Source organism: Gossypium raimondii, chromosome 9 (assembly GCF_025698545.1).
Source record: "Gossypium raimondii isolate GPD5lz chromosome 9, ASM2569854v1, whole genome shotgun sequence".
Lineage (NCBI taxonomy): Eukaryota > Viridiplantae > Streptophyta > Magnoliopsida > Malvales > Malvaceae > Gossypium > Gossypium raimondii.
This window is the reverse complement of record NC_068573.1, coordinates 44956678-44984667: the sequence shown is the minus strand read 5'-3', so window position 1 is coordinate 44984667 and position 27990 is coordinate 44956678. Positions and strand designations below refer to the sequence as shown.

General features: G+C 34.6%; 4 protein-coding genes across 5 annotated transcripts; 1 reads left to right on the top strand and 3 right to left on the bottom strand.

Annotated features, from left to right (window-relative positions):
- Positions 1 to 3241: 3241 nt before the first annotated feature.
- LOC105800191 (uncharacterized) lies at positions 3242 to 4201 on the bottom strand. The gene has a single exon (XM_012631169.2). It carries the CDS (start codon positions 3989 to 3991, stop codon positions 3377 to 3379), a length of 615 nt encoding a protein of 204 aa, XP_012486623.1. The 5' UTR covers positions 3992 to 4201; the 3' UTR covers positions 3242 to 3376.
- Positions 4202 to 8885: 4684 nt separating this feature from the next.
- On the top strand, positions 8886 to 16033 carry LOC105800189 (ubiquitin carboxyl-terminal hydrolase 9). The gene is made up of 13 exons (XM_012631167.2): positions 8886 to 9268; positions 9466 to 9726; positions 10136 to 10280; positions 10602 to 10661; positions 10776 to 10871; positions 10953 to 11348; positions 11473 to 11613; positions 12132 to 12302; positions 12697 to 12954; positions 13045 to 13193; positions 13699 to 14235; positions 14347 to 14617; positions 14798 to 16033. The coding sequence occupies exons 1-13, from the start codon at positions 9117 to 9119 to the stop codon at positions 14957 to 14959; spliced, it is 2799 nt and encodes a 932-aa protein (XP_012486621.2). The 5' UTR covers positions 8886 to 9116; the 3' UTR covers positions 14960 to 16033.
- LOC105800190 (granule-bound starch synthase 1, chloroplastic/amyloplastic) lies at positions 15763 to 19650 on the bottom strand. 2 transcript variants are annotated; one of them, XM_052621086.1, is made up of 14 exons: positions 19488 to 19650; positions 18944 to 19282; positions 18740 to 18820; positions 18529 to 18627; positions 18319 to 18408; positions 17980 to 18043; positions 17796 to 17896; positions 17595 to 17704; positions 17247 to 17490; positions 16982 to 17158; positions 16685 to 16876; positions 16519 to 16605; positions 16285 to 16413; positions 15763 to 16182 (listed from the first exon to the last, which is right to left on the bottom strand). In XM_052621086.1, exons 2-14 carry the CDS (start codon positions 19271 to 19273, stop codon positions 16066 to 16068), a joined length of 1821 nt encoding a protein of 606 aa, XP_052477046.1. In that variant the 5' UTR covers positions 19274 to 19282; positions 19488 to 19650; the 3' UTR covers positions 15763 to 16065. The 2 variants fall into 2 exon arrangements, with proteins under 2 accessions (XP_052477046.1, XP_052477047.1); XM_052621087.1 differs by having other exon boundaries at positions 18944 to 19279; positions 19488 to 19648.
- A 6108-nt stretch (positions 19651 to 25758) lies between these two features.
- LOC105800188 (uncharacterized) lies at positions 25759 to 26566 on the bottom strand. Its single transcript, XM_012631165.2, has 2 exons — positions 26272 to 26566; positions 25759 to 26027 (listed from the first exon to the last, which is right to left on the bottom strand). Exons 1-2 carry the CDS (start codon positions 26386 to 26388, stop codon positions 25917 to 25919), a joined length of 228 nt encoding a protein of 75 aa, XP_012486619.1. The 5' UTR covers positions 26389 to 26566; the 3' UTR covers positions 25759 to 25916.
- Between the last annotated feature and the right edge of the window lie 1424 nt (positions 26567 to 27990).

Sequence of the window (27990 nt, the reverse complement as noted above, 5' to 3'; positions counted from 1 at the left end):
CTGAAAATGAAGATGGTGGATAACTTTGATGATTATCTTGGTCTGCCTATCCCGGTGGGTAAGAAAAAATCGGTGGTCTTTCAGAATATTATTGATCGTGTCGCCAATAGGATTAACAGCTGGTCTAAGAGACTCTTATCTAATGGTGGTAAGGAAATCTTTATTAAAGCAATTCTACAGTCGATCCCGACCTATGCCTTCTCGGTTTTCTTTATCCCGGACGGTGTCATTAATAAGATTTAGTCCTTGATCCGGAGGGTGTGGTGGGGGGGGTAAGGATAATAATAGGGGGTGGAATATGCTGGCCTGGGAAAGGATGTGCCTTCCGAAGGGTATGGGAGGACTGGGCTTCAGAGATCTTAGGCGTTTTAGCGTTGCTTTATTAGGCAGACAGGTGTGGCGGCTTATGAGTTGTAAAGACTCGCTCTGTTACAAAGTTTTAAGGGCTAAGTATTTCCCAGATGGCGACGTCTTTCATTCAAAGTGGGTCGACAAACCCTCTTTTACTTGGCAGAGTATCCAAAAGGCGACCACTTGGCTTCAGGAGGGCTTCGGATGGAGGGTGGGGAATGGCTGCAATATTGACATTTGGAAGGATAACTGGGGTTTCGAAGGCTTATCCGGTGATTCCATCCGTATCGATAGAAGGGAGGTTCAGGAGAACAAGGTGTGTGATCTTTTGAACAGTAACAAAGATGGATGGAACGAATGTAGAGTGAAGGTGATCTATGGGGAGAATATGGGGGACCATATTGGTAAAATTCCCTTTCTTCCTAATGGCCCGGATGATTTACGTATATGGTTTCATAATCCCCAGGGTTCTTACTCTACCAAGTCAGCTTACTCCTGAATGACTTTGAAGAATGTGGGCTACGGCCCCCACCGTTTTTTCTGGAATCTTACTTAGAAACTGCAAACCTTGCCAAAAATTAAGATTTTCTGCTGGCGTCTGGGGCATGACATTCTACCTACTTATGAGAATATCTCTCGTATCCGGAGGGATTTCAACAGTATGTGCCCGAGATGTGGTGTTGAGAGGGAAACCCTTGTTCACGCTTTGAGAGAGTGCCCTAGTGCCAGGGCAGTGCTGCGCTATGGGGGGTTAAATCAAAAGCTGTTCGAGGGTACTTATGACCGGTGCATGGACTGGATCGAGGATGTTGCCCGCGTGATGGACAAGAAGGCTATGTCGGATTTTATTTCTACCCTCTGGAATATTTGGAATAGTAGAAACAGTAAAGTTTTTCGTAATATAGAGGAGGATGCCAATGTGACTGGGACAGGGCTGCGGCTTTAAATAGGGACTTTCGTATCTTTAATCTGTTGGACAGGCCAATGATACCTAAGCCTATTGTGGAAAGGGATTGGCAGAAACCTGAGTCAGGAGTTATCAAGATTAATTTCGATGCTACTATCCATGAGAATACGGGGTGGTACGGTCTGGTGGCAAGGGATACAGATGATTTCGTTCTTGGGGGGGTGTGGGCATGTCTAACAATGTTTCGAGTATTGAGTGAGCGGAGACGCATGCCATGGAAGTGAGTATCAATTACGCCCGTTCCAAAAACTGGAAATGCGTGGCGATTGAGTCAGATTGCGCAAGTATTGTTAACCGTTTCAACAGCAGTAAGGAGGACTTGACCTTGATGGGCCACCAGTTGAAAGAAATCCGGAAGTTCACAGTTGGTTTCAATTTCTTTACGGTTAAATGGGTCCCAAGGTGTTGTAACAGAGTTGCTGATGCCCTGTGTAAATGGGCAAACCTTAACAAGAGCTGTATGGACTTTAACATGGATTTTCCGACAGAAATCCACGATATTGTTCTTAATGATGCGATTAAATAAAGTTTTAACCTTCGGGTTTTCTTTCAAAAAAAAAGAATGACTTTTATTATCACTCAAATAAAATTAAAACTGAAACAATAGTTATTACTATCTAGATTATTAGACTTTAAACTTTGTTATTTCATTTTTGTTTCCGAACTTAAACAAATAAATTATTTTGGTATCTATATTTTTGGGTCCATTTTAATATCTGAATTTGATAATTAAAGTCCATTTTAACTCCTAAACTTGTAAAATGTAAAATTTGATAATATAACACTTTAATATTGTGTTACAACTTGTGTTTTGAAACGCTCTTTGATGCTTAAAGCCAAAAAAAAAAAAAAAAAGAAACATGAAAGAAATATTAAGGTAGAGTGTAAGTAACAATGAATCCATATCTAAGAGTGAATATAGTGTCTGTTGCTTATTGCTTCTATGTCATGATCTTCGGTAAATACTATTGTAGGTTGTTGACGATGGCTCCCCAAATACTTTTTCCAAAACACCTATCCGTTTACAAAAAATTGATCAGCATGATGTTTAATCTTTGGGCTTAGGGTCTATGGTATAACAACGTCAAAACCACTCAAAGAAACATCGTTTATTGAGTTAGCTCAATAAAATTTATGAAAATTCTCGACTCCATCTCCATTTAGGCTAGCATTTGTGATTTCAAAAGCTTGGGTCTGTACTACACCGTGGAACTAAGCAGCCCAATCAAGCTTCTTATCCGAACACCATGGCCCAAACATCATCATACTTCTCTCATAAAATTTACTTAAAAAGAATTCATTTAAGGGATAACATGACAATAAACAAGACAATGAGACATGAGCAGTAAGAAACTTTTCTAGCATTTATGTAATACAGGTAGGTTGGAACTTTCTTCTTCTTCTTCTCTCTTCTTTGATATTGTAACGATTAAAAAAGAAAATAATATTAAATTTATCCATTTATACTTAGATGGTTCCTAAATTTTTTTTGAACTTGGTCTTTAAATTTGTATTCTGTCAATTAGGCTAGTACCTCTATACTAGCACCGTTAGTTTGTGTTGATGTGACACTACTAGCCAATCCGATAATACCATGTGCAACCTCAAAGACTACATACAATCTGTTATGACTGCCTTTCCAATAACCAGACACATGCTTTTTAAGGTTGAAATTGAAGAAATTGGAAGGTGCAATATGTGAGCTCCGACTTCTATGTTTATCACAGCTTTATTTTATCAATATATATATATATTTGTAATGAGCACCAATATCGACTGCTAAGGGAAATGATCAAAAACTTGCTTTGGAGAATGGTTAGCTTCATTCAGCTCAATAAAATTACAAGCAACCATTATAAAGTGTTGATCTAATAATAACAACAACTAATGACTAACTGTACAACTATTTTCTACGTCAAAATATTGGTTTTGAAGGTTTTAAATTTAGATTGATATGAAATATTTATGTAGACACAAATTTATATATTAAACAGAGGGAAAAAAAAAGATCAAATAGCAAAATATTCTTGTTCATACTATACTTATTTCAATTGTTTATCACAATTGAAACAAGAAGCCATCTTTGTGAGAGGGAGCATTCCTAATGCTCGACAGACTCCATTGATCTGAGAACCCAACTGATGTTGACACCCCATTTCCACATTTGGCGACCGTTCTAACACTCTCGATCAGTTCTTGAGTTCGAGTTTCTTGCGACAAAATGTCCAACAGCTGTTCCTGGCTGATCACCAGCTTCACTTTCCAAAATCCATGGTCGCTGTTGTTGTACCTGGAGAAAATATCAGTATGGGATCTCTTTAAAGTCCCCTTGAGATCACATGACATCCTGTAAGGAACAATGACAGACGACGGGTTGCTGTTCGACCGGAGATGGCCTTGTCTGACAATCTGGTCGTCATTACCGTGACTGCTTTCTTTGCTGTTGAATGGAAGTAGATAGTATGACTTTCCAGGCAGAAGCTCCTGATGGTGAAAGACTGGTTTACAGGACGGATCATGGCTTCGGAAAATAGCATGCCCTGGGAATTCGTCTATGATATTTCGTGCTGATATTGGAGCTGAAAACTCCATAACTCCGCCGTCGGAAGTTATGACTCTGATCAGTCCCTCAGGCTCAGCTTCTCCCAAGCTCCCGAACAGGCAGTTCCCCATATCTTCTTCTTGTCATACAATAATTGTAGAATGGAGAAGAGTTTAGGGAAAGGGAAGAAAATATATGGCGGGTGGGGGATTCTTCTTTAGAGCTTCCTTAATCCAAGCGACGGTAACACAAATCTAGAAAAAGTGTAAAGAAAAGATAAAAATTAAAAAGAAAAGCGAGCGACCACTCTCAGTGGTGGATGCTTATTCGTAACCAAACATCAGATGCGTACTAGTAAGAGTGGCCCAATGATTCATATATATGAGAAAAAGAAATGTTTTATTTGTAGAGTAATGTGGGAAATCAACTATCCCTAGTTTTATGTCATAGATATGTGTTCAAATATGCTCTAAACGTTCCACTAAAACATGACTGCTTTACCAAGTAAAGAGTTTGACTAGTCCATTTTGGTAAAGAATCCTAAAGACCCATTTGGATAGAGACTGGTCCTTTCAATCTTTCTTTATTACTTTCTCTTTACAATATTATATATATATATATATATATTTTCTTCCCTTAAGGCTTAAGTTGACAGGTTTGGAACTAAAGTAGAATAAGTGAAAGAGACAGAATCGCATACAACCTGTGATGGTTCAATTATAACGTCATAAGCTTTCAAACACTTCCATGTAAGTTATGTATAAATAATTCAGGGTACTTTCTTACAGAGAAAATCAAAGTTTTGTCGGTGCAAAATTAATCGAAAAATGACTAACAAGTAAGAGGGTTCAGAAGACATAATGGAAAATTTTGAGGAAGAGACAGAACATAGTGGAAGAGCGTGAAATCCACGGGATAGGAAGACTTCCACTCAGGTATTGGATATGTACATGGATGCTTCTCCTAAAAGGGACGATGAGATTACAGCAAGTATTATACAATTATAATAAGATATATAATAATTCGATTCGAAATCTGACGTCGTGGGATCTGGCCTAGCATACCCATTAAGTAACATTAGGCATTTCATTTAAAAAGGAGCTCCTCCCATCATGTCTTCTGAAAGAGAAAATCGTCCATCTTTATCTTAACCTTCATCTTGACCTCTGTTGATACTGTGTATCAATTAATGTCTATATCAATCAAATTAAGACTTAATCAGTTGTATACTAATTTTTTTAAAATGATGGTATATTTAATGAAAGGATTTTCTTGTTAGGGAATTTATTCATAAACATGCTTGAAAAATAAAGTGAATAAAGTAATATAAATTAAAATTAAAGGTAATAATGCAAGATATGATAAATTAAATAAATCATATAATAAATTAAATCTTTATATAGGAACTTTAGTAAATAATTATAAACATATATAACATAAACTAAATTCAATAACAAAAAAATCAAATTAAAAACAAAAACTACATCAAATAAATCAAATAAGAAAATTAAGGGACCTAACATGCAATTAGGAGAATCAAATCAATAATAAATGCATCAAGTGGTTATCTAAGATTCTAAAGAGGTTCACCAACTTTTACTTTTTCTAAAATATAAAGCTACATTAATTAATGACGAGGAGAAAAGCACTTAGGAAAACAAACTAAAGACCACCGGTTGAACACCCACCTCCACTAAGCCAGAAATTCAGTAAAATGAAACTTAACGGTTTCTCCCCTCCATATCCACGCAGATAAAAAACCAAAAGCCAGCTACAGTAATCTCCCAAACTGTAGTGCGTGAGAGGATGGTGTAATTTACTTGCTCAATCTGTAAAATTAGTCACTACTCACAAGAAGGGAAGATAAGAAAACAGAATCGGAATTCGAGATAACAAAATAGGATAACCAACTAGGAAATTCTGTGTCATCTTATAGTCTCCCAAACCGTTATTCTGGACCTCTGGTGCTTGACCTGTACTAAACGACAAAATCAGCACATTTCTTTGGAAACTTCTTTTGGCGTGTTTGTCGCTCTGGCTCTTGCTGATCCATGCTCTGGTGCATGTGTTCTGGTGGTTCTTCTCTTGGAATCACCGAGGTTGTAGGTAACCCCTCTTGAGGTTCCATCATAATAGATGGTAAATTTATTTAAGTTGCGGATTTTATCTAGAGTTTTGGATGAATGAAACAAACGTAAATAAATCAAAGTCGAAAAATTAAAATAAATAATTAAGATAAAAAAATAATTAAATAAATCAAATATTTGAATAATTAAACAAGAACAAAATAGAATAAAAACAATAAAGAACATAAATGGAAGAAGATGAAGATAACATGTGGAAGTTCTAAGGAGCTTCGACAAACAGTTCTAATTTCTCCATTCAAGAAAAATAACTTAGCAAGAAAAGTTTGAAGATCACCACAATCTAAAAAGATTATCAAACTTCTTCTAAAAGAAATTTCAAGAGAAACTATTAAAAGAAAATTTAAAAATTGTATTAACTTAATATGAATAATGATTGGACTGATTGTTCATTGTGTATAATTTGGGCTCATATATAATAAAAATTAAGTTTAAAAATCGAACCTAATATGATTTAAACTTAAATTAGAATCCTAAAGCTCGTAATTTTTGTAATAATATCTAATCTCATAAAAAAATTTCTACTCATGCAGTTTTTACTAAAACAGTCATAACTTAAGCTTCCGAACTCGAAATCTAGTGATTCAAAATGTATTGTAAAGCCAAGAGATAGTTAATTTTTATGTTCTATTTTGACTAATCATGTCTGACCCCATCTAAAAATTTGTCATAATTTGACTAATCTTTTCATCTTGAAAATTGGGAACTTAATTAAATTAATTTTTAATAAATTTCACTTATTCTATGTATATTTTATTCATCTTTTTCTCGATTCTTCACCATCTTAATTTAATTAATTTTAAAGTAGTATATATTCATTACATCCATTGGGCTAAAATTCGGCAATCGGACTCCATCAAGCCTCATGGAAAAAACTCATAGCACACCAACAAACCACCAAAGCGGAGGCAATCTACCAAACGCTGTTGTTTTCATCGCCACCGTTAAAGTCGTTCTTTCACCGATCGAATGTTGTCAATCTCTTTCGCTTCCTCTCCTCTCTCTACCTATTGGTTTGGATCTCCAAAAAGTTAGTTCAAAACCACCAAACTCTCACCTTTATATTTGAAAGCCCATAGCTCTGATCTCCACCATCTGCTGTTGGGTTGGCATGAAACTCTAGCAGTAACCTCTCCTTATTCCGATAGATATTTTGACCGAACGGGTCTCCGAAAGACTTCCTAAGAGCCTTTGGATTTGAAACTAAGATGAGTTATCCTCCCTTTCTTTTTTGATGGATTTTCACTCATTTTTATCACTTCCTCTCACTAATATTTTCCTTGTCGTTAGTTTTTTACCTTTTGCATGTAATTTCCAATGTGGTTGACAAAAGGTGAAAATATATACATAAAAAGTAATTTTTAATAACTTTGATTACTTAATTTATTTAATTGCCTTCTGCAATTGTTCTGTCTGTCTTTCCGATAAGAGGGATGGAGGATTGTTAGCGTCGTTTGCCGATGGCGACTGTTTATACGACTTCGTTTGCAATGTGGATGTCTCTTCTGAGCTTTTTGTCAAAGCAATTCTTCTGTTTGTGTTGACTGCAAGCCTAGTATCTATAGGCATGTGATTATGTTAATTTAATTTTGAGAAAAGCAATTCATAAAGATCCACTAATATTGCACATCAAGCCATGGATTCTGAAAAACAAATTCCAGATTCCAAATTAGAAAAATAATACATAAAAATCCAATTAATATTACATATCAATCCATATTCCAAAAGAATGCAGATCAATCCCACACAACATATTAAATCCAATACACCTAAAAGAACTTAAGATCAATGGTCATAAATATAAAGTAATACAACATAAGCTAGCAACTTTGATAAACCCTTTAACAACAAAAAAGAAGTAAAATACCTCAGGCTCAGACCTACAATTCCAAGACGAAAGTTCGGACCAATAGGCGGATAGCAAAAATGAATAAAACGCCAGGGGGATGAAAGTTGAACTTTCAAGCAACTGAGCAAGATTTGTTTAGACTGTAATAAAAATATATGCTTTCTTTGGTTTTTCAAAATATTTTTTTATTTTTTTAATAATTAAAATATACATTTTATAAATAAAAATGAAAACATTTCTCCTAATTAATAGAAAAGGAACTAAATTTAATATTGGAAAAACTGTTAAAAAATAATATTTTTATGTTTATATGGATTTAAAGCAAGTTATTAAATTTTTTATTCTTTAATAAATTTCATATATTTTCATTTTCAGTATATTTTTCTTAAAAATTCAATCAAATGCATTTTTTCGATGTCTTCCATATTTTAAGAAAACAAAAAATAGTCTTTTTTTTTCTATATATTATGCATGTCTGTTTTATAATTCATGTTCGAGGTTTGTAATTGTCTCTCCTACCTACGTTCTCCCTTAGGAGTGTAATGTGTCTTACCATTACACCGAATCATTTATCAGTAAAAGGAATAATCTTTGTTTCTTGAAATTAAACTGTGCCTAAATTTTGTAGAAATTAGGTTTTAGGATTAGTTTAGGTTTAAGCTTGGTTTTTTTTATTTGGACTTGGGTTAGATAATATATATTTAATTGTTACTATAAACATGTATTTAAATTTATATAAATAGTTAGATTGAGCCTAAAAGATTTATCCAAAGCCCAATTTGAATAGAAAACAGGCCTACACTTCTATTTAGATTCTATATTTTTTTCAAATAATGTTGTGAATCTTTAAGCTTAATGGATAATTCAAATCATAACTCTATTTTCCTACAACTTTACTTAAAACTTATAAGTTTGGGATTTAATATTTTTGAAAAATATATATTTTAAGAATTAATTGTGGAAGTGATAAGAAAATATAATAATGTTCAATAAAAAATCAAAGAGGGGTATATAAAGGGTTAAGACAAGACAAAGGCAAGTTAGTTGAAAAGACGGTAATTTTAATTTGAGTTCTCTTTCTCTCTCTCTCCAGTCTTCCGTTTTCACCCGATCCGCTGTTTAGGGTTCCCTCGAATATTCCATTTTCATTGCTAATTGTGTTTTCCAATTTCCCTACATTCTCTCCATCGACGAACAAGCGGTTTCTGATCTCCGCAGGTCATCCAAATCTGCTTTAATTTTAAAAAGGGGATTTCATCGATCATGACGATTCAAGATTCTGGATTCATGATGGAGGACGGGGTTAGTTGCTTGCCGTGCACGCCCGAAGAACAGAAAAAGATCGTTATTGATTTAAGAAACGAATCCGAGCGTAATTTGAAAGAAGGCAACTTGTATTTCGTTATTTCCAGCAGGTCCGTTTAAATCGAATTTCAATTCCCCCCCCCCCCTTCTCTTGCTGTGCTTTTGGGAAATCTATGAGGAAAATGCTTTTTATTTTTGAATTTGTAAAATTCTTTCTCAGTGTTTAATTAAAATTGGATTAATTATCCAGTTTTTATTTTGGTATAATTTGCCTCTCTCTTTTTCTTTTTTTTTCTCTCTTTGGCAGGTGGTTTCGAAAGTGGGAGAGGTATGTTGGGATAGACGCTGATGCAAATCTAATTGGGAACCAATCTTCTGATTCTCGGCATATGAATGTGGCTTCTTCGCTGGTGGCAGAAATGCCCGGTGCCATTGATAACTCCGATATTGTTCAAAATGGGAGTGATTGCAATTGCAAGGAGAATGCGATACAGCTTCGCAGAAATTTGGTGGAAGGCCAGGATTATGTTTTGGTGCCTCAAAGAGTTTGGGAAAAGCTTCATGAATGGTAATGCTTCACCACTGCCTATTTTTGGCATTAATAAATAGAATGTATATGGTATATGCTTTGGTCACTTCGAAAGTTTACCGAGTTACCAAACAACTTGAAGGTCTATTGATATAGGTTCCTGGAAGAGTTGTAAGCCTTTGATGTTTATTCGATGCTAATTGTGATTTAGTAGTTTATGTTAATAAAACGGATGTAGATACAATTAAGGTGCTTTGCTGTGACAATTAGTATTTCCTTCCTGGGTAAAGCAATTAATATAAGCAACTTTGATGTGGGCCAACTTTGAATGTACAATAAGGTAGCTGGTAAAACTTGTTTCTGTTGTTTATTATTATTTTTTATATCCTTTTGTAAATCTTGTTTCTGTTTATTATTATTATTATTATTATTATTATTATTATTATAGGTATAAAGGTGGGCCAGCATTGCCACGGAAGATGATTTTGCAGGGTGTCTATCACAGAACTTTTGATGTGGAGGTTTACCCACTTCGTCTTAAGTTGATAGATTCCAGGGATGAAAGCCAGTCAGTTATATGGTTAAGCAGAAAGGTATAGCTTTTGATCTTCGCAACTTGAGGATTGGTCATTCTTCAGGCCAAGTGGAAGCAATAGTGATGAAACTATTTTGCTAACACAGGCTTGTAGTATTGATGTCTGCTCATTATAAGTTTTGAAATTTATGATGAAACTGGAACTCATTCCAATTGTAACTAATTTATGAAGTGATTTGGAATTTCCATTTGGTTTCTGAGTCTTACACTTTCAAGTCTTTATGTCCATGAAAATTTGCATTTTTGTTGTAGACCATGCAGGTTCTAACTCCTTTTTTCCTTTGCTTCTATTCTTTTTTTGGTTGGATGATATGTTTAGGCTTCTCTATCTGAGCTTTTCCAGAGGGTTTGTGCACTTAGAGGAATAGAGCAGAATAAGGTGCTCATGTCTTTTTCTTTTTCCTTTTAAGCATGTATTTTATATAATATTTTAGAAGAAGATTTGCTTTAAATCAACTTCAATCATGTATTTTGGTTCATTATATATTGCTAGGCTCGTATTTGGGATTACTTCAACAAGAGAAAGCACACACAGTTGTCTGCTTCAAACAGAAGCCTTGAGGAATCAAACTTGCAGATGGATCAAGATGTCAGTACCTTTTGCTTGCCCTTCACTATTTCCATTTCTATTTGGTTTTGATTTATCTGTATGTTTGATGAAACTTTACAGATTCTTTTGGAGGAAGTTGATGGACATCATTCTTCAAGATTTGGGTTGGATTCTACAGGAAATGAACTAGCTTTGGTTTCCATGGAACCTTCAAGGTCATCCTTTACAATTGCTGGAGGGCCAACCTTGTCTAACGGTCACTCCTCTGGTTTCAAATCAAATCAGTATCCAGGAAGTTCCTTAAGCTCAGGATTGAAAGATACAGATGATGGTTTTGATGCCTATAACACTGTTAGAAAAGGAGAGAAGAGGGGTTTGGCTGGGTTGCAGAACCTAGGAAATACTTGTTTTATGAATAGTGCTCTTCAATGTTTAGTGCACACGCCGCCACTTGTTGAGTATTTTTTGAAAGATTACAGTGATGAGATCAACACAAAAAATCCTTTGGGAATGCATGTAAGCTTTTGTGCCGTCAACCATTTTTGTTTCTGTTGTTTACCATGAACTATTCATTGCTACAATTTTGACTCCTTTTTGTGAGCGCTTCGCTAAATCTCTAACCTAAGTTATACCTGTGCAGGGGGAGCTTGCACTTGCATTTGGTGAGTTATTACGAAAATTATGGTCCTCTGGGCAAACTGCAATTGCTCCACGTGTATTTAAGGGAAAACTTGCTCGGTTTGCACCCCAGTTTAGTGGTTATAACCAGCATGATTCTCAAGTAAGTTCTTTTTTTTTCCTTTTATAAGGTATGAATACTCTATTCTGCAGTATCAGCAACTGAGTAACTTGCATAAAACAGCGGGCGTTATGATACTGGAGTATATTTACTGCTACAATATTAATTCTAAAGAAAGTGATGATGTTAAAATTTTTGAACATAACAAATAGGATACTTGGTTTGACTTACAATTATGATTTTGGTACTCCCAAAATTACTCCTAGGATGGCCTGTCAGTTTGTGACTGTATTAGCAACATGCTGTCTGTTGTCTAATCTCTAGTGATGGTAGTATGCTGGGCAAGAGATATTTTGGCCTTCACTACTGTTATAGTTGTGTAATGCACATCTGAACCAGCCTAAGCTTTAACTTGATGTCTTTTTTTATTCTAAAGGCTTACTACAGACCTTTTGCATTATACTTTAAAGGCAACTTAGGATAGTATCACTTTGAAGCAGAACATCCCCTACTTTGATCAGATTTATGCTTTCTCTAATGATGGAGCATCTTTTATTTAGGAACTTTTGGCCTTCTTACTGGATGGGTTGCATGAAGACTTGAATCGGGTAAAAGAAAAACCTTATATTGAATTGAAGGATGCAGACGGTCGTCCTGATGAGGTAGTTGCAGCTGAGTCTTGGAAAAATCACAAGGCCCGGAATGACTCAGTGATTGTGGATGTTTGTCAAGTGAGTAACTTTCTTGTTGAACCTGCATGTTTTGATATAGTGCTGCATCTTGTAGTCATTCTTAAAGTTGTCAGAAAGTTAGAGTCGCTCAGGTTTTCTTTTACCTGGCAAATGCAATTACTGATCTAAGATTTGTTGTCAGTGTGTTGTCAGTGCCACTCTAAGCAGGTTGTCAACCAATTCCATTTTTCAAGCATTATTGAGATTGCATTTTGCTTACATTGCCATTTCTCAGTCTATAGATGCCTAGTGCTTTGCAGTACTTCTGCATTTATTTTCATTCATCTTTCATGTCAATGTGTGCTACTTTGAGTTTTTGAGCATGGAAATGTAGGATGCTTTTCTCCTATGCTACTAACAATTGGAATATTTTTATGATGCTCTTGCTTCTCAGGGTCAATATAAGTCAACGCTGGTTTGTCCAGTTTGCAACAAAATTTCAATTACTTTTGACCCCTTCATGTATTTGTCATTGCCACTACCTTCAACTATCACTAGGACAATGACAGTGACAGTGTTTTATGGTGATGGAAGTGGTCTCCCGATGCCATATACTGTCTCTGTGCTGAAAAATGGATTCTGCAAAGATCTCCTTCTGGCTTTGCGTACTGCATGTTGCTTAAAGACTGACGAGAACCTTCTGCTTGCAGAGGTAAACAAAGCTTGAATTGATTCTTAATTTCATTTTTATTTCAGTTATGGGTTACCTTGATTGGCTGATGCATTCAATATTCTATATCAGGTCTATGAAAACAAGATTTACCGGTATTTGGAGATGCCCTTGGAGCCATTGGCTTCGATAAAGGATGATGAACATATTGTGGCCTTCCGAATTCAGAAGAAGGGGATGGAGAAAACTAAGCTAGTAATTTTTCATCGATGGCAGGAAAAGTAAGTTTAATCTAGCAATTGGTCCAAGCAAATTATATTGTTTTAATTTAATTTACTATCTGTAGGCACTTTGATATTTGGGAAAACTAGGGATCCATAGTTTCATCCATCTTTGTCATTGTCTGGTTATTATGATCATCATTATCTGCATCATGCAGTTCATCCATTGATTGTTCACTCACCTGTCATGAATTTGATTAAGAAAATCTGCAGAAGAGTGCATGACTTTTGCAGTACTTATTATTTTAAGATCTATGTTGTAAATGTGTGTGGGTCTACCAGGAAAGTGCTATCATATGAATGGGGAGTTAGGATATTTCTTATATTTTCACTAAAAGGTTTCTTGGGTGAGAGAGAAAGTCACGGATCAAAAGGGGAGGGGGGATATTTCATCTTATGTTTTCACTAGGTTTTTTAGGGAGGGTGAAAGTCACAGGAATTTGTTGAATAAATAAGCTGTTCTCTTCTTTGATCAAGATTTGAACCTATATGTTTGGCTTTCCAGATCCACAACAGATTATCTTAAAAGTGGAAAAGAGCTTTTTGGAACTCCATTGATAACTTATTTGGGAGAAGACCAACCAAGTGGAGCGGATATTGAAACTGCTGTTTCTAAAGTATTGTCACCTTTCAAAAGAATGCATTCTTCAGCTAAGGCTCATATTGGCAAAGGGAGTGACTTCCTCTCAGATGGTCTGGATGAACTATGCAGCAGTTCTGATGCTCAGTCAATTGAAAATGCAGAGTTTGAGGGTGCATTGAGCACGGACTTATCACTCCGGCTCCTTTTGACAGATGACAGGGTTATGAACTTCAAGGCTTTTAAGAAGGATACCCTCTTTGAACCTGGGAAAATCTTAAGTGTTGTGATGGATTGGACTGACAAAGAACAGGGCCTATATGATGCCAGCTACTTGAAGGACATCCCTGAAGTTCATAAAGCAGGGTTTGCTGCTAAGAAGACGCGGCAGGAAGCCATCTCTCTATCTTCATGTTTGGATGCTTTCTTGGTGGAAGAACCACTAGGGCCTGATGACATGTGGTAAGTGCTTTAAACATGTTTAAATGGATTTCAGATAATAAAGTTGTGGAGTCCGTCCTCGTAGTAAGCAGTATTGATGCCTTAATGGTGTGACCAAAATTATTAATGCAGGTATTGCCCACGTTGCAAGGAACATAGGCAAGCTGTAAAGAAGCTAGACTTGTGGATGCTACCAGAGATTATTGTTTTCCACTTGAAACGATTCACTTATGGCCGATACCTAAAGAACAAAATTGATACTTTTGTGAATTTCCCAATTCACAATCTTGATTTGAGTAAATATGTCAAGAACAAAGATGGGCAATCTTATGTATATGAGCTATATGCCATCAGCAACCATTATGGTGGTCTAGGTGGCGGGCACTACACTGCATATGCTAAGGTACTGTTGTAATCTAGCTGACATTAGTCTGTCTCAATAGCCATCTCTTGTGGATAATAATTATACAGTATGCATTTTGCGACCATATCCATATCACGGATTATTTAATGTTTGTTTGGATTAGCTTTCATACAAGTTTACTAATTTGAATGATATCTTTTTGTTTTTCCATTGCGGCAGTTGATTGATGAGAACAGGTGGTATCATTTTGATGATGGTCATGTTTCTCCTGTCAACGAATCTGACATCAAGACTTCAGCCGCTTATCTGTTGTTCTACAAGAGAGTGAATGAATCGAAGATGGAGATAGGGGAGTCATCGTATAGTCATTCCACCTCTTAATAGTCTAGGTGAGAACATTCTGTAATACCATTGTTTTTTGGAGCTACTTCCATTTGAGGTTATGCTGTGCTCAACTGTGACACTACTTTTCTGAGCAAAGCTGACCTGCGGTCCCACATTTTATGGAAGATAGATGACACTAGCATGGGGACCAAACTCACACCGAAAGGGTGGCAAGAATTCAAGGTAGGGGCAAATTTTGGTTCCAATTTTTCATTTTGAAAGAAATTTTGGGCATAGTACTAGCCACTAAATTTTGTAATAGGTGCTTAATTTTTATTATGAGCAAGTGATAGGAGCCATCTATTTGTAGTAGGTGCTTAATTTGTATTATGAGCAAGTGATTGCTACACTCGGCGATTAAAATTGGAAGATGACTGTTCTCAAGTTTAGCCAATACTAGTAAGTGGTAAAGATTTTAGAATCGATTACCACTTTAAGTTCCATTTTGTTCAATTTCTTTGCCCACTTTATCTATCAAAAGTTATATCTCTACCAGCTGAATTGACCCAACCCTATTTATTTTCCTTCTTTCTTTTTCTCATCTCCTCTCATTTCTATGGGTTAGTTGAACATGGTGGGAAAAAGTTTGAGGTGTTTAACTTGATATGGACAGAATAAATCTTGAAATTACACATGCTTCAATTGAATGTTGTGTGGGTGGAAAAAATTTCTACGAAAATACAGAAATATATAATGGTAGTTCTTATTAAGTGAATAAGCATTTTTTTTAGTTTTTCTTTTTTCTCAATTGAGTTGATGGCATAAATCCCAGTAAATTATAGCATATATACAGAGCTCAATTTCGAACCGGAATTAGAAGTTGAACTCGTTTATTTACTTCGTATAACCCATAACAGCTATATGCAGTGAAATCGATTCTCCATTGTCTTGAGATAACACCTTTTGACTACTACATATATCCTTTATACAAAGCCTTTTTAACTTTTCAACCTCAAAAATAGTATTTACTATAGGGCAGAACAAGGGAGTTGGTTTTCCACCGTTGAAGCAAATGGTTGTCAACAGTTAACAGATGATGCTCCCGAATTTTGCTTGCAGAAAGCTATAATGGGACTCGGGAAAAAATTAGACTCCGCCCACATTCAGGGAGTGGCAATGTTTTCCTTGGCTAGTGGAGCAATCTCCTCTCCTTCAATACCCGGTTCACTCCCAGCAACCTCTAAGCTCAACAATATCTTCTCCCACAGCGTTGATGGTCCCTGCATATATCAAATAGATTTCACTTTAAAAACCCATTTCACTCAAATTTGAAAATATGAGTCAAATATAAGTGTCAAATACGAGTACTTCAAAATACGAACCTTCCATGAAAGATCTTGTGCCATACAATTCTGGATCATTTCTCTCATGGCTCCAGTGCCATACGTTGCAAGAGCTCTAATGACACCTTTTGCCACCTTATCTACATCTCTTGGATCCACTGTATCACACTGAAAAAGAAAAGGAAAAAAAAATCCCATAAGAGATGAATGGTAAAAATATAGACAAGTCATCCAATGCACTTCATACAAAGACAATCACTTCTTCCTACTCACTTCAACATTGAAGGCTCCCATTTGGAACCCTGTGAATCCTTCCTTGACTGTGTCAACTAGCCCACCAGTAGATGCCACTATCGGTATCTGTAACACGAAGGCAACCAGTTCATGAGTAAAGTCAAATCAGTTGGTCGCACAGAAAGGAATGGCTAAAAGGATTTACAGTTCCATATCGCATAGCTTGCAGCTGAATGAGACCACATGGTTCAAATCTACTAGGAACCAAAAGGTAATCAGCACCCGCAAAAATCATATGGGCCAATGGGACATTGAATTTGGCTACTCCTATAGCTTTTCCAGGATATAGGGTCTCTAGCTGTTGAATCTGCTTCTCCATGGCCGTTTTACCAGTTCCCTGAAAACAAAATAGATCCATTATTAAACTACTATGCTTATTGAAGCAGCAGTATCAACCTATGTCGCTCAGACTCAAATGTGAGGGTCAGATATAGATACTAACAAGGACAACAATCTGACAATTCTGTCCAATGAATTTTGGAATAGCTGCTGTCAAGATGTCTGAACCTTTCTGCTCTTCTAGCCTACCGATGAACCCAATCAATGGAACATTCTCATCGCAAGGCAACCCAAGTTCTGCTTGAAGAGCTACCTTTAATAATCGCTTTGCACACGTTACCTGCAGTAGTACTTGTTGATATAAAAAAACATGCCTTCTAATACTACAACAGAACCCAGAAATTGGAAGTTATTGAAAGCACACTAACAGTTGTTGCATCATATTTCACACTGATGTATTTGTCAGTGGTAGGGTTCCATTCTTGAACATCCATGCCATTCACAATTCCAGTGATGCCGGTTTTACGAATGATGTGATCGAGTTCGACACCTTTATCTTCACCGGAAACAAGCTCCTGGGCATAGTATGGACTTACAGTCAATACCCTGTGTGATTCCAAAATTCCAGCCTTCATCCAATTGATTTTCCTTCCCTTGACAGGCTTATCATACCTGACAATCGAAACCATTTTAAGCCCATCACTATCGAAAATAATTCATCGAAACAATATGAACCATAAATATCAAAAGGGACGAAAAAATGTTTTTATTCATACCCATCCATGAAGTCAAATGAACTCTTGAATTGATCAGGCAAATTGAGAAGTGAGTAATCTTCAAAGGCAAATCTTCCTTGATAGGCGATATTGTGGATGCAAAAAGCAACCTGCAAAAATTTATTTATCATACACACTATAAGCTCCAAGCTTCTGCATGTGCAAATTAGCCGATTTCACTTTGAAAAGAAGCCGTCCTACCTTGGCACTCATATAGATTCCCCTTGATTGATACATGCTTTTCAAATAGCACGGAAGAAGAGCAGTGTGCCAATCATTGGCAACGAAGACAACGTTTTCTCCTGCAGAAGATAGAGGACCATTATTTCAAGACAAAAGAGTTTTTAACGTTAAAGGTTAAGACTTAAAGAAGAAGAATCCGTACCGTATGGTCCTGAGAAATATTTGCTGCTATTTAAATTCAGAACTCTTGGTGCCTCCAAAGCAGCCTGCAATTGATGAAATTATACTAACTTGATTGACATTATGAACTGTTATTCAGAATCGTGAACCAGCATTAAGGTGGCAATCAAAATGAAATACTGCAAATTGTACAGCTTGATGAGCAGTAATTGATTTTCCTTTAGTTTATTCACATAAAACATCTTATACAAGGCTGATATTCAAACCCCAAAGGAGACTGCATGAACTAATTAAGTTAAGATCCGGGCTCATACAATTATTGGAATTCGAAAGAGACAATATCATAATTAGGAAAATTTACCAGACATAACAAGCTAAATCGCAATTGATTGTCCTTGTAGTCCAGACCTGCTCTAGGGCCATAGATTTTGGATCCTGTTTTTCCCCATACCTGAATCATCACAACCATGAAAATGAATAAACTGATAAAAAAATGGAAATAAGAACATAAGTTAACTGATTCAATCTTTAATAAAGAAACATTAACAAAAAAATAAAGACAGTTCCAAACCTTCTCGAGGAACACAGGGTGATCAACAAAAATACGATCAACTCCACGTTTGTAACAGTGGAAGAACCGGACAGTCAAAGTCTCTTCCCCAACTTTTAGCTGCATATTAGGAACTGATCTTTAAGAATACAATACAATCCAGACCCATAACTCATTTCAATTCACTTTGAACTGTACATATAAGGAACAAAACAGGATTGGGAAACCTTACATCAACTGTGACACAGGTGTCCCATGCATCCTTGTACTGGTCGTACCGAGGAGACACTGTCATAACACGATGTCCTTTGGCCTAATCAATGTCAAGCAATGGGGATTAACATCACACACTTGATAAACAAAATGAACAGAAAAATTGAAGATGCAGCAAAAAGAACACATAATGTGCACTATTGCATCTAAATCTTATACTTACCGCCATGGCAGGAGGAAGTCCGCCAAGAACATCACCAAGTCCACCAGTTTTGCTCCATGGACCAACCTCAGCTCCCACAAAGATAATATTCATCCCTGTTCCACATATAATTTTCCCAGATAGCTTGTCATTTGGGTGTTCATCTTTCACTGCGTTCCTAGCAACAGCCTTTGCATTGGTCCTCATCTGCAACCTATCTACCTTGTTTAAAAACCTCAACCCATTGTGAGTCATGGATTGATTCCTCAACCCTGTCTGACTCAGATTGGCCTTAGTTTCAGCTCCATGGGAAATCCTCGAAACAAAGTGTGAAGCTGTCACTGTTGCCATGCTTTTCTACTTTCAAGTTGTAAGAAAAACAAAAATCAACAAAACAAATCAAACCCAAATTCCAAAACCATTTAATTAGAAAGGGAAAAAAAACATAATAAGAACTCCAACAAGTCTCAAATTCGAATCATAGGATGAACAAAGAAACAGAAACATACGAAACTGTTGCTTCACATAATCAGTTAGAAAGATGCATATGCATAGCTTCACTCACCAGTTCTACTCCAAAAATCCCAGAAAATGTATGGCTATTGGTTAGGGACTTGGAAGTTGGTCAATGAATTCACCCCAGGAGCTGCCTTTTTGTACAGAATCCATGGCTGACCTGCAATCGCACGTGGCTTCAGGAGAACGGCTGAATGTCCTTGCACCGTCTGAGAGCCTCAAGATTGTTTCCCACGTGCAAAGTGGGGCCCAAAACACAGTATTAAGAACCATGGTATATGCTGGAAACTAGCGGTTCTCAACCTCTCGTCATTCCCGTGTTCTAAATGTGAGCTTATTTATTCAACTTATAACAGAGGTGCAAAACGACACCGCACAGTCCTGTGGTTCAAGGATGTAGCAGAGAAGGTCCTTGACTTGTGGGGTACAACAAATGTATTTTTATGCATAGTTTTATTCCCCCGACCTTCACTGATTGGACTTTATTTCGAGTTTTTTTTTTTCTATTTTAAATATATTATATAAAATAATATATAAAGAAATAATTCACATTTTAAATTATTTAACAGATACTGATTATTAGTGTCCTAGATATAATCTAGATTCGAATCACATTAATCATGTGAAAATTTTAATTCAAAAAATTATTTACCATTTGATAGAAGACAATATTAATAAAAGATTGATACAGTTCCACCAAACAGAATACTTCTAAATAATGACGTTTTCCACTATTGAAATTGGAACCAAAATCAATGTTTTCTAAAATAAGGAAAGAAACTCAAACCTTAAGCATTAAGTCATCACATAGAGTTAAGAAAAGTGTAATTTTAATACAACATCCTTCAGAAAAATAATAATAGTAATATCGGAGGTGATTTAATTTTAAATTATCATTTTAGTTTAATCTGGCTGCTTATTTATACTATTTAGTTGGTGTCACCCATTAACTATGTTCTAATTTTTAAGTGTTATAAGCTTCGATGTTACATGCTTTGCATGTGACTTTACGCATTTAATTAACTATTATACTTTTAACTACGGTAATTAACATAAGATAATATTCCTTATTTAATATAATTAAAATATAAATATTATTATAATAATAAGGGTAAACTACTAAAATAGTCACTTTTGTTTGCCTTAGGTTACAATTTAGTCACTTATGTTTGAAATGTTACGTTTTAGTCACTTACATTATCATGTTGTAACATTTTAGTCACTGAGTCGTTAATTGCCAACAATGGTGTAACGGTAAGCTGATGTGGCGTGTTAAATCATCATTTCAAACAAAAATTTTAGGTTAAATTCTACAATTGATCCCTATATATTTTTTATTTTAAACAATTTTAAAATTTTATTTTAAGTTCTTTTAACTTTTTTTTCCGTTCTCTTCTGCTTCTCCCTCTATTTTTATCCCTTGTTCATTTCTTTTAACATAGTTTTTTTATGTTTTCCATTTGTAACTAGTCCACAAGCTCACCTCACTCGAAAAAATTAAATTGTTCAAAAAAATAAAACATAGCAAAACTACGTTGAAAGAAATGAAGAAAGGAGGAAAACAAGGGAGAAGCATAAGAGAATGGAAAAGGAAGAAAGTTAAAAAAAACATAAAAGAAAAAAATTTAAATTGCTCCAAACGAAAAAATATGAGGACCGATTGTATAAATTAACCTAGAATTTTGTTTGAAATGATGATTTAACGTACACATCACTTATCGTTACAATCATAATGTAAACTAACGGCTCAATGACTAAAATGTTACAACATGATAACATAAGTGACTAAAACGTAACATTTCAAACATAAGTGACTAAAATGTAACATGAACCAAACAAAAGTGACTATTTTAATAGTTTACCCTAATAATAATGCAAACCATAATTAAAACATTTTAACATATTCAACATCTAATATAGTTTTACTTTAACTAATTAATGTAAAGTAACATTATTTAAAACAATAATTAATTAACGTAATTAACTCTAATATATTAATTAACATAATATAAAATAACTCTATTTTACATCAATAAAATCAACAAAACTTTTTACATCAAAATTTTAATTAATATTTGTAATTTAATTTATAATTATCACAAGATTTTTCTATATTTTATTTTAGCGTTCTATGCAAGTAATAACTCTGTTTTCAAATTAGCATAACATTTTCAACTAATAATTACAAATTATATTATAATACTTTTAAATGCGTAATAATTATCGCAATTTCTATTTTACAAGTGTGAATGTAGTAATTTGAGGGAAATAAAAGGTATTTTCGTTAATTCAAAAAAAAATTCAAACTCATGATTATACACATATATATATATGAAACTTTAATAAATATATTTGTTATAGATTTGTATATCTATACTATTATTTAAGTCTCTGACTGAGTTGATACACAAGTCAACCAAACACCAACTCGATTAGGAAAATTACAAAAATATCATTTCGTATTTAAAATAAATTATATTATTTGATAATACTTTAGTCTTTCTATTTAAAAAAATATATGTATATTGTGAGATTTGAGCGCATACCAATATCATTGGTAAAACCTTAAACCACTCAACCAAAGCTTTACGTTGGCCTTAGTAAAACCTTAAACCACTCAACCAAAGCTTTACGTTGGCCTTACATATATTTTGATTTTATTATATGCACATTTTACTACCTCCATCCAATGTATATTTATACTATTATTTAAGCTCGTGACTAAGCTGATGTCATGAGTCAGCTGGACACCAGAATTATGAAATGTCCTTCCGTAATTAAATTAAGCTACATTATTCGAATGTACTTTAGTCTTTTTATTTATTAAAAAACTAATAAAAAATTTGCATGTGGTTAAATTCGAACACATGTTATTCACATCAATAAAACATTAATTTTACCACTAAGCAAAAGTATTGTTTTAATATAATATTTACATTTTAATTATATTATGTATACTATATTACCTTCATCAATTGTATAGGTCTATACTATTATTTTTATACTATTAATTAAGCCATTGACTGAATTGATATCATGAGTTTGTATATGATTGAATTTGAACTCATGCTATCAACATCAATAAGACATTAACTTCACCGCTAAACAAAAAATTTATTTTATATAATATTTATATTTCAATTATATTATGCATATTGTATTAAATTGTAGTACATTTAAAATTCTTAATATGGATGAAAAACCCTAAAAACTTTTCTCTCTCTTTTTCTCCAAGCCGTTTGCTTCTTATCTTTTGTTTTGTTTAGCGGCGGTGTCAGCCTCCGGGCCAGCTATAGCCCGCCTTTTTCCTCTCCCATCAACCCTTTTTTTCTTTCTTCTTCTCATTCACTACTCTCTCTTTTCACTTTGCAAATTTATTTTGTGGGTATCTTTGTTGTCTTCACAATTTTTGATGGATAGATGACGATGCCTGTTGTTCACTAAAACTTCACTAGCCACCAGTAGTTTTTCTTGGAAAGTGAGTAGCTCTTCGTCAACTTCTTAATTTGTATCTGGTTCGAGACTATTTCAGAATAATAAATTATTTCACATGTCGATTTGGACTCGTATTGTCTTAAGTTTTATATGTTTTTTTGTTTATATTTCCATTGTTTAATAAGTCTTCAGTTTTAGAAGTTTTTGCTTGCTATTGTAGCACGTTTTTTATATTGCTTATGCATGTAATTTTAGTTTTACAAGTGATTTAGGGATGATTTTGTTGTCGTCCTCTCTAGTTTGGTGAATGATCAATTCTTTTATCGATTTTTGCTCGCCGCTTTGGACCATCCGGGGCTGATTTCGTTATCGCATTAAGTGCTTGCAATCACTTCAGATATATCGTGCTTGAGTTGTGACAAAGTCAATTGTCAATGTGTCATAATGTTCTATTGATGCTGAGATTAAAGCCTTTATTGTATTAATGTAGATTATTCTTCACCATTTACGACGAGTGTTTATTTTTTTTTTCCTCTTTGAAATATATGGTTCCATTAATTGAATGAATTTATGAATTTACCTTTCAAAAAAAAATTTAATATGATTTCTATAAGGAAAAAGAATTCTTAATATGATGTATTTATATATTTCAATTTCATTTTACTCACAATTTAATCTATTTTTTATCTTAATATCATATTTATTTTATGTGTTGTTATTAATTAATTTCAAATTATACGTTTTCATTATTTATTATATGTTATTTTAAAATTAACCTTTGTATTTAAAATATATAGTTTTCATACGTGTGTATATGATAAAATTTCTATTATTATTTATAGCATTGTAAAAATTAAAAAAATATGTTCAAAATAAAATCACCCTAAAACTAAGAAAATGATATTTTTTTTTGATGATTCTAAAATATTCAAAAATAAAAATATAAAGTGAATATCATTTAACAAATGAAAAATATATATTAATCACATATTCGTTTTTTAATATTTTTTTTCAATTTTTTTAATTTTTGAATATTCAAATATTGGTTTTGATTAACGATTATTTTAGCCGACAGCATTGAACTTGACATGTGATGAGATGAGTGGCTGCAAATTTCAATGTGTTTACAAAGGCTACCAGATATTTTGCCATTCGATTTATGGACACCATTTAATTAACTTTTTTTTTCCTTAATAATTTTCATCAACTTCTTACCCAAAATGCAGACACATTTGTCGTATTTATTTTGAAACCAATTTCATACATAATTTACCCTGTAATACAGTTATTATTAACTTTGAGTATTATATTACGAGAATATGAGTTTTAACGCGTTAAAATATATTATTTTTTATTTATGGGTTAAGGAGAAGTCACGAGTAATTTTAAATATTATGTGAAAAAATAAATATGATGAAAAGATTTAACTTATAATTTAAAGACATTTAGTTTACTGGTCCTAAAATTACAATAAATTAGAATCATTGGTTTCATTTTTTTGATATTATTTGGTGTAGATATTTTAATAGAGAAAAACGAAGACGACCTCTATCTCAAATAGTTGATACACTAACATCTTGTGGCCAGGATTTGTTCATTCATGAAAGTAAATAAAAAGCAAAGGACCTTTCATTTCAAATGCCTCCTTGCCTTTCATATGAGCCTAAAATGTTTCTATTATATACACAAGAGAGAGAGATGGAAACGGAAAAGGAAATCAAACGGCTTATAAGATTTTGTGAAATAAATATATTTTAATGGTGACTTTTTAAATCTATCCATGCCCACCATTATAGTTTACTAGTTTCTTGGATCGGATTTCAATTTATACTATAGTCACACAATGTTGTATATATATATATATATATATGCATATACGATGGAAGAAACTAAGATCATTTTTTTCATATTCATAATTTTTTCTCTACCATTCAAGATCATCACCAAAAAAGAGGAAAAGAAGAATAGAGAAAGAGGGGCAAATGTTTTAAGGACAAATAATAGGGAAAAAAAAGAATGGTTTAATTTCAACCACACGTTTTAATGTAATCTAATAATATAAAATTATTGATTGATGCTCAGAACCATGGAATCTTTTACGTACGATGCACCGTTCCTCTGGCCTCCGTTGATTGGTTATGGGAGATTTTTATGAAATTATTTTGAGAAACATGGTGGTAGGTGATGTCGATGGCAATTGGCACTGCTACTAACTATTTTATAGATTTATTTGCAAAGAAGGCCACTAGAGACCCTTCTCAGTTAATTTTCTAGGGTTCAATGCTATGTTACTGGAGAAATGAATGCTAGATTCACAGTGCGTTTCAGGTCAAAGGAGATTTGGGAAGTTGTTCCTTCAATGCAACCCACAAAGGGATTTGGGCCCAATGGATGCCTGGATTTTTTACCAAAGATCCAAGTATGATATTCAAGCTTGCATGGGGTTCACCAATCAACAAATGTTCTTTTTTCGTATAAAATAATAGCAAAGGTTATTGCTAATCGGCTAGTGTTGGTTTCGGTGCCTTTGTGCTTGGTTGACAAATCGTAGACAAGATGTCTATAAGAAATGATCAGGCGGGATCTTTTACTCCAAAACTTGATATAAGCAAATAAACTTTCTTAGCAAAAATATGCTACAAATGGGATTTTCTGATCAATGGGTCAACCTGATTATGCAATGTATCTGCTTCTTGATATAAAGCTTATTCAGAACAAATAGTTAACTTTGAGAAGTCTTTGCTGTTTTTTAGTTCAAATGCTTCAAATTGCTACAAATAATTGTAAAATCCTGCATAAGAACAAATCTGCATCTAGTAAGGTTGAGGAGTTTGGAGTTTTTAATTTCACCATCAAATCAACCAAACAGAAATTGCTACTAATAATAAGAAGCAAAAACCAAAAACGATAGGAATTATTAAACAATACCAAGAAAAACGTTACTTCATAATGTAACAATTAAAATTTTAACCAACAAAATAAATAAAACCTAATTAATAAACGGAGAGAAAGGACGGTATTTTGTGTTACTAATCATCTCCTCCTATCTGTGAGCTGTGATCAATGTCTCTATGAATCTCAACCCATCAAATCGTGGCGTGAAATTCTCCCGCTCTGTCGCCGTTAAATTCCTCGACGCACCATTTCTTGTCCCCTATAAAATCAATATTCAATGTCAAAAACTAGAAATTTCAAAAAATATATATTTTTTTGAAAATATTTATCCACATATTAGACAGAAAGGGTAAAAAATGAAAACAAAAGGCCAATTCAGATCCAGAAACAAACAACTTAAATCAACAGATCGAAGCAGGCAAAATTTCACATTTGGAAAAGGAAATGATTAAATCACAAGAACCGAAGAAACAAAGTTTTAGATATTAAATGAGAATGAATACCTGGTTGGAAGAGGTAGGAGGAAATGAAACATTGTGGATTCCGGAGGAGGAAGATGATGAGAGCGCCACCGTGGAAGCAGCGAGCAAAGTCGCAACAAGATGTGTAGATCCCTTCATTTTTCGATAATTCCTTTCTACTCCGGCGATTAGAAACTTAGAAAGAGAGAGAGTACTATCGAACCCCGACGACAAATGGACGAAATCCGACGAAAGTTTGCCGGATCTCGACCACTAGTTCCCGGTTTCCTTTAGACTGCCCCTTTGCGTTTTTTAACTTCCCTTGCGCTTTTATAAGAATATAAAATGAAACCAGCTCCCTCAATTTACGGAATTTAATTATACTCTTCGGTCCCGTTTTGCTTTTTTAAGACATTTGAATTAATCTGTGTAGTTTATGTGCCACGTCGGAGTCCAAGGTATCCCCTACTGTATTTAGCCAATAAGTATCTTACCGATACCCTCTTTGGATGGTAATTACTTGTACGTCTATTTGTAATTAATGTAAAAATAATAATAACGATAATATTAGATATTACAAGAGATAAAAAAATTAAATTAAATGCATTGCGTTCAAAATAAATGGTATGAATTCTACGGAGATGAAGGATAGAAGCCCAAATGCTTTTTGAGGAAGCACACTCGCTAAAACAGTTGGCTCCTTGCTTCTAACAAAGCACAGCATAGTTTACACTGCCCATCATCAATGATTCCCAACTGAATCAATTTGTCCTTGTTTCGTAGCCTATCAAGGATAGGCATCCAAGTAATGATAGCATGCTTTGGAATATGAAGGGGATACCACTGAACTTTGGTCCCAGCCCTCCTAATCTCGCACCAGATTTTGCTAACAGACAGCGGAAGAGACCAAGAAAACACTCGAGCAGCCTCATCTCTCATCTTTAACAGCCTTCTCATACTCCACCTCATGCCATCCTTGCTTACAACCTGCCAAAAATCTTCACCTTTAAGGACATAGGCCTTGACCCAAGCAAACCACAAGGAGCCCTCACCAGCAAGAATATTTCTCATCAATTGAAACAAACAAGCTTTGTTCCAGCTGTATGTCTTTCAAACCCAATCCCCCTTCCGACTTAACAGAACAAACCTGCATCCAACTCACTCTAGCCCCTGAGGCAGACGCATCAGCTCCTTTCCAAAAGAACCTGGAGCGTAATTGATTTATTCTTTGCAGTACAGATTTGGGAAGAATGAGCTGCCGACACCAGTAATTAGATGTACTAAACAACACAGCTTGAATAAGCTGTAACCTCCCTGCAAAGCTCAAATTCTTAGCTGACCAGTGTCGTATCCTAGCTTGAATCTTATCAACAAGCGGCTGACAATCAGTTTCAGATAGCTTCCTAGTTACCAAAGGGACACCCAAATAACGAACAGACAGTTTCCTATTCCTAATGCCTGAGATGCTTTGAATACTCTCCAACTCCAGTACTGAAATTCCAGAAGCAAACTATTCACTTTTGGCAGCATTAAGCTTCAACCGAGACATCAAATAAAAATGATCGGAAACACTCTGAACACCAATAACCGAGCCCAAGGTTCCTTTGCAAAAGATCAAAAGATTATCTGCAAAACAAAGGTGAGTGAGCTTTATTTGATGGCACTTCGGATGATACTGAAAGATCCCCTTTTCCACTGCAGCATCGAGCAAGTTAGAAAGAATATTCATAGATAGAACAATGGGTCCTCCTGCCTAATACC

Excerpts from the sequence above, each read along its gene's own strand:
- LOC105800191 (XM_012631169.2), bottom strand. The coding sequence starts at position 3,991 with ATGGGGAACTGCCTGTTCGGGAGCTTGGGAGAAGCTGAGCCTGAGGGA.
- LOC105800189 (XM_012631167.2), top strand. The coding sequence starts at position 9,117 with ATGACGATTCAAGATTCTGGATTCATGATGGAGGACGGGGTTAGTTGC. Across the intron at positions 10,872-10,952 it reads ACTTGCAGATGGATCAAGAT|ATTCTTTTGGAGGAAGTTGA; the intron begins GTCAGTACCTTT and ends GAAACTTTACAG. Across the intron at positions 13,194-13,698 it reads TTTCATCGATGGCAGGAAAA|ATCCACAACAGATTATCTTA; the intron begins GTAAGTTTAATC and ends TTGGCTTTCCAG.
- LOC105800190 (XM_052621086.1), bottom strand. The coding sequence starts at position 19,273 with ATGGCAACAGTGACAGCTTCACACTTTGTTTCGAGGATTTCCCATGGA. Across the intron at positions 16,877-16,981 it reads ATTGTCAGATTGTTGTCCTT|GGAACTGGTAAAACGGCCAT; the intron begins GTTAGTATCTAT and ends TTTTGTTTTCAG. Across the intron at positions 16,183-16,284 it reads CACAAGATCTTTCATGGAAG|GGACCATCAACGCTGTGGGA; the intron begins GTTCGTATTTTG and ends TGATATATGCAG.
- LOC105800188 (XM_012631165.2), bottom strand. The coding sequence starts at position 26,388 with ATGAAGGGATCTACACATCTTGTTGCGACTTTGCTCGCTGCTTCCACG. Across the intron at positions 26,028-26,271 it reads CTCCTACCTCTTCCAACCAG|GGGACAAGAAATGGTGCGTC; the intron begins GTATTCATTCTC and ends TTGATTTTATAG.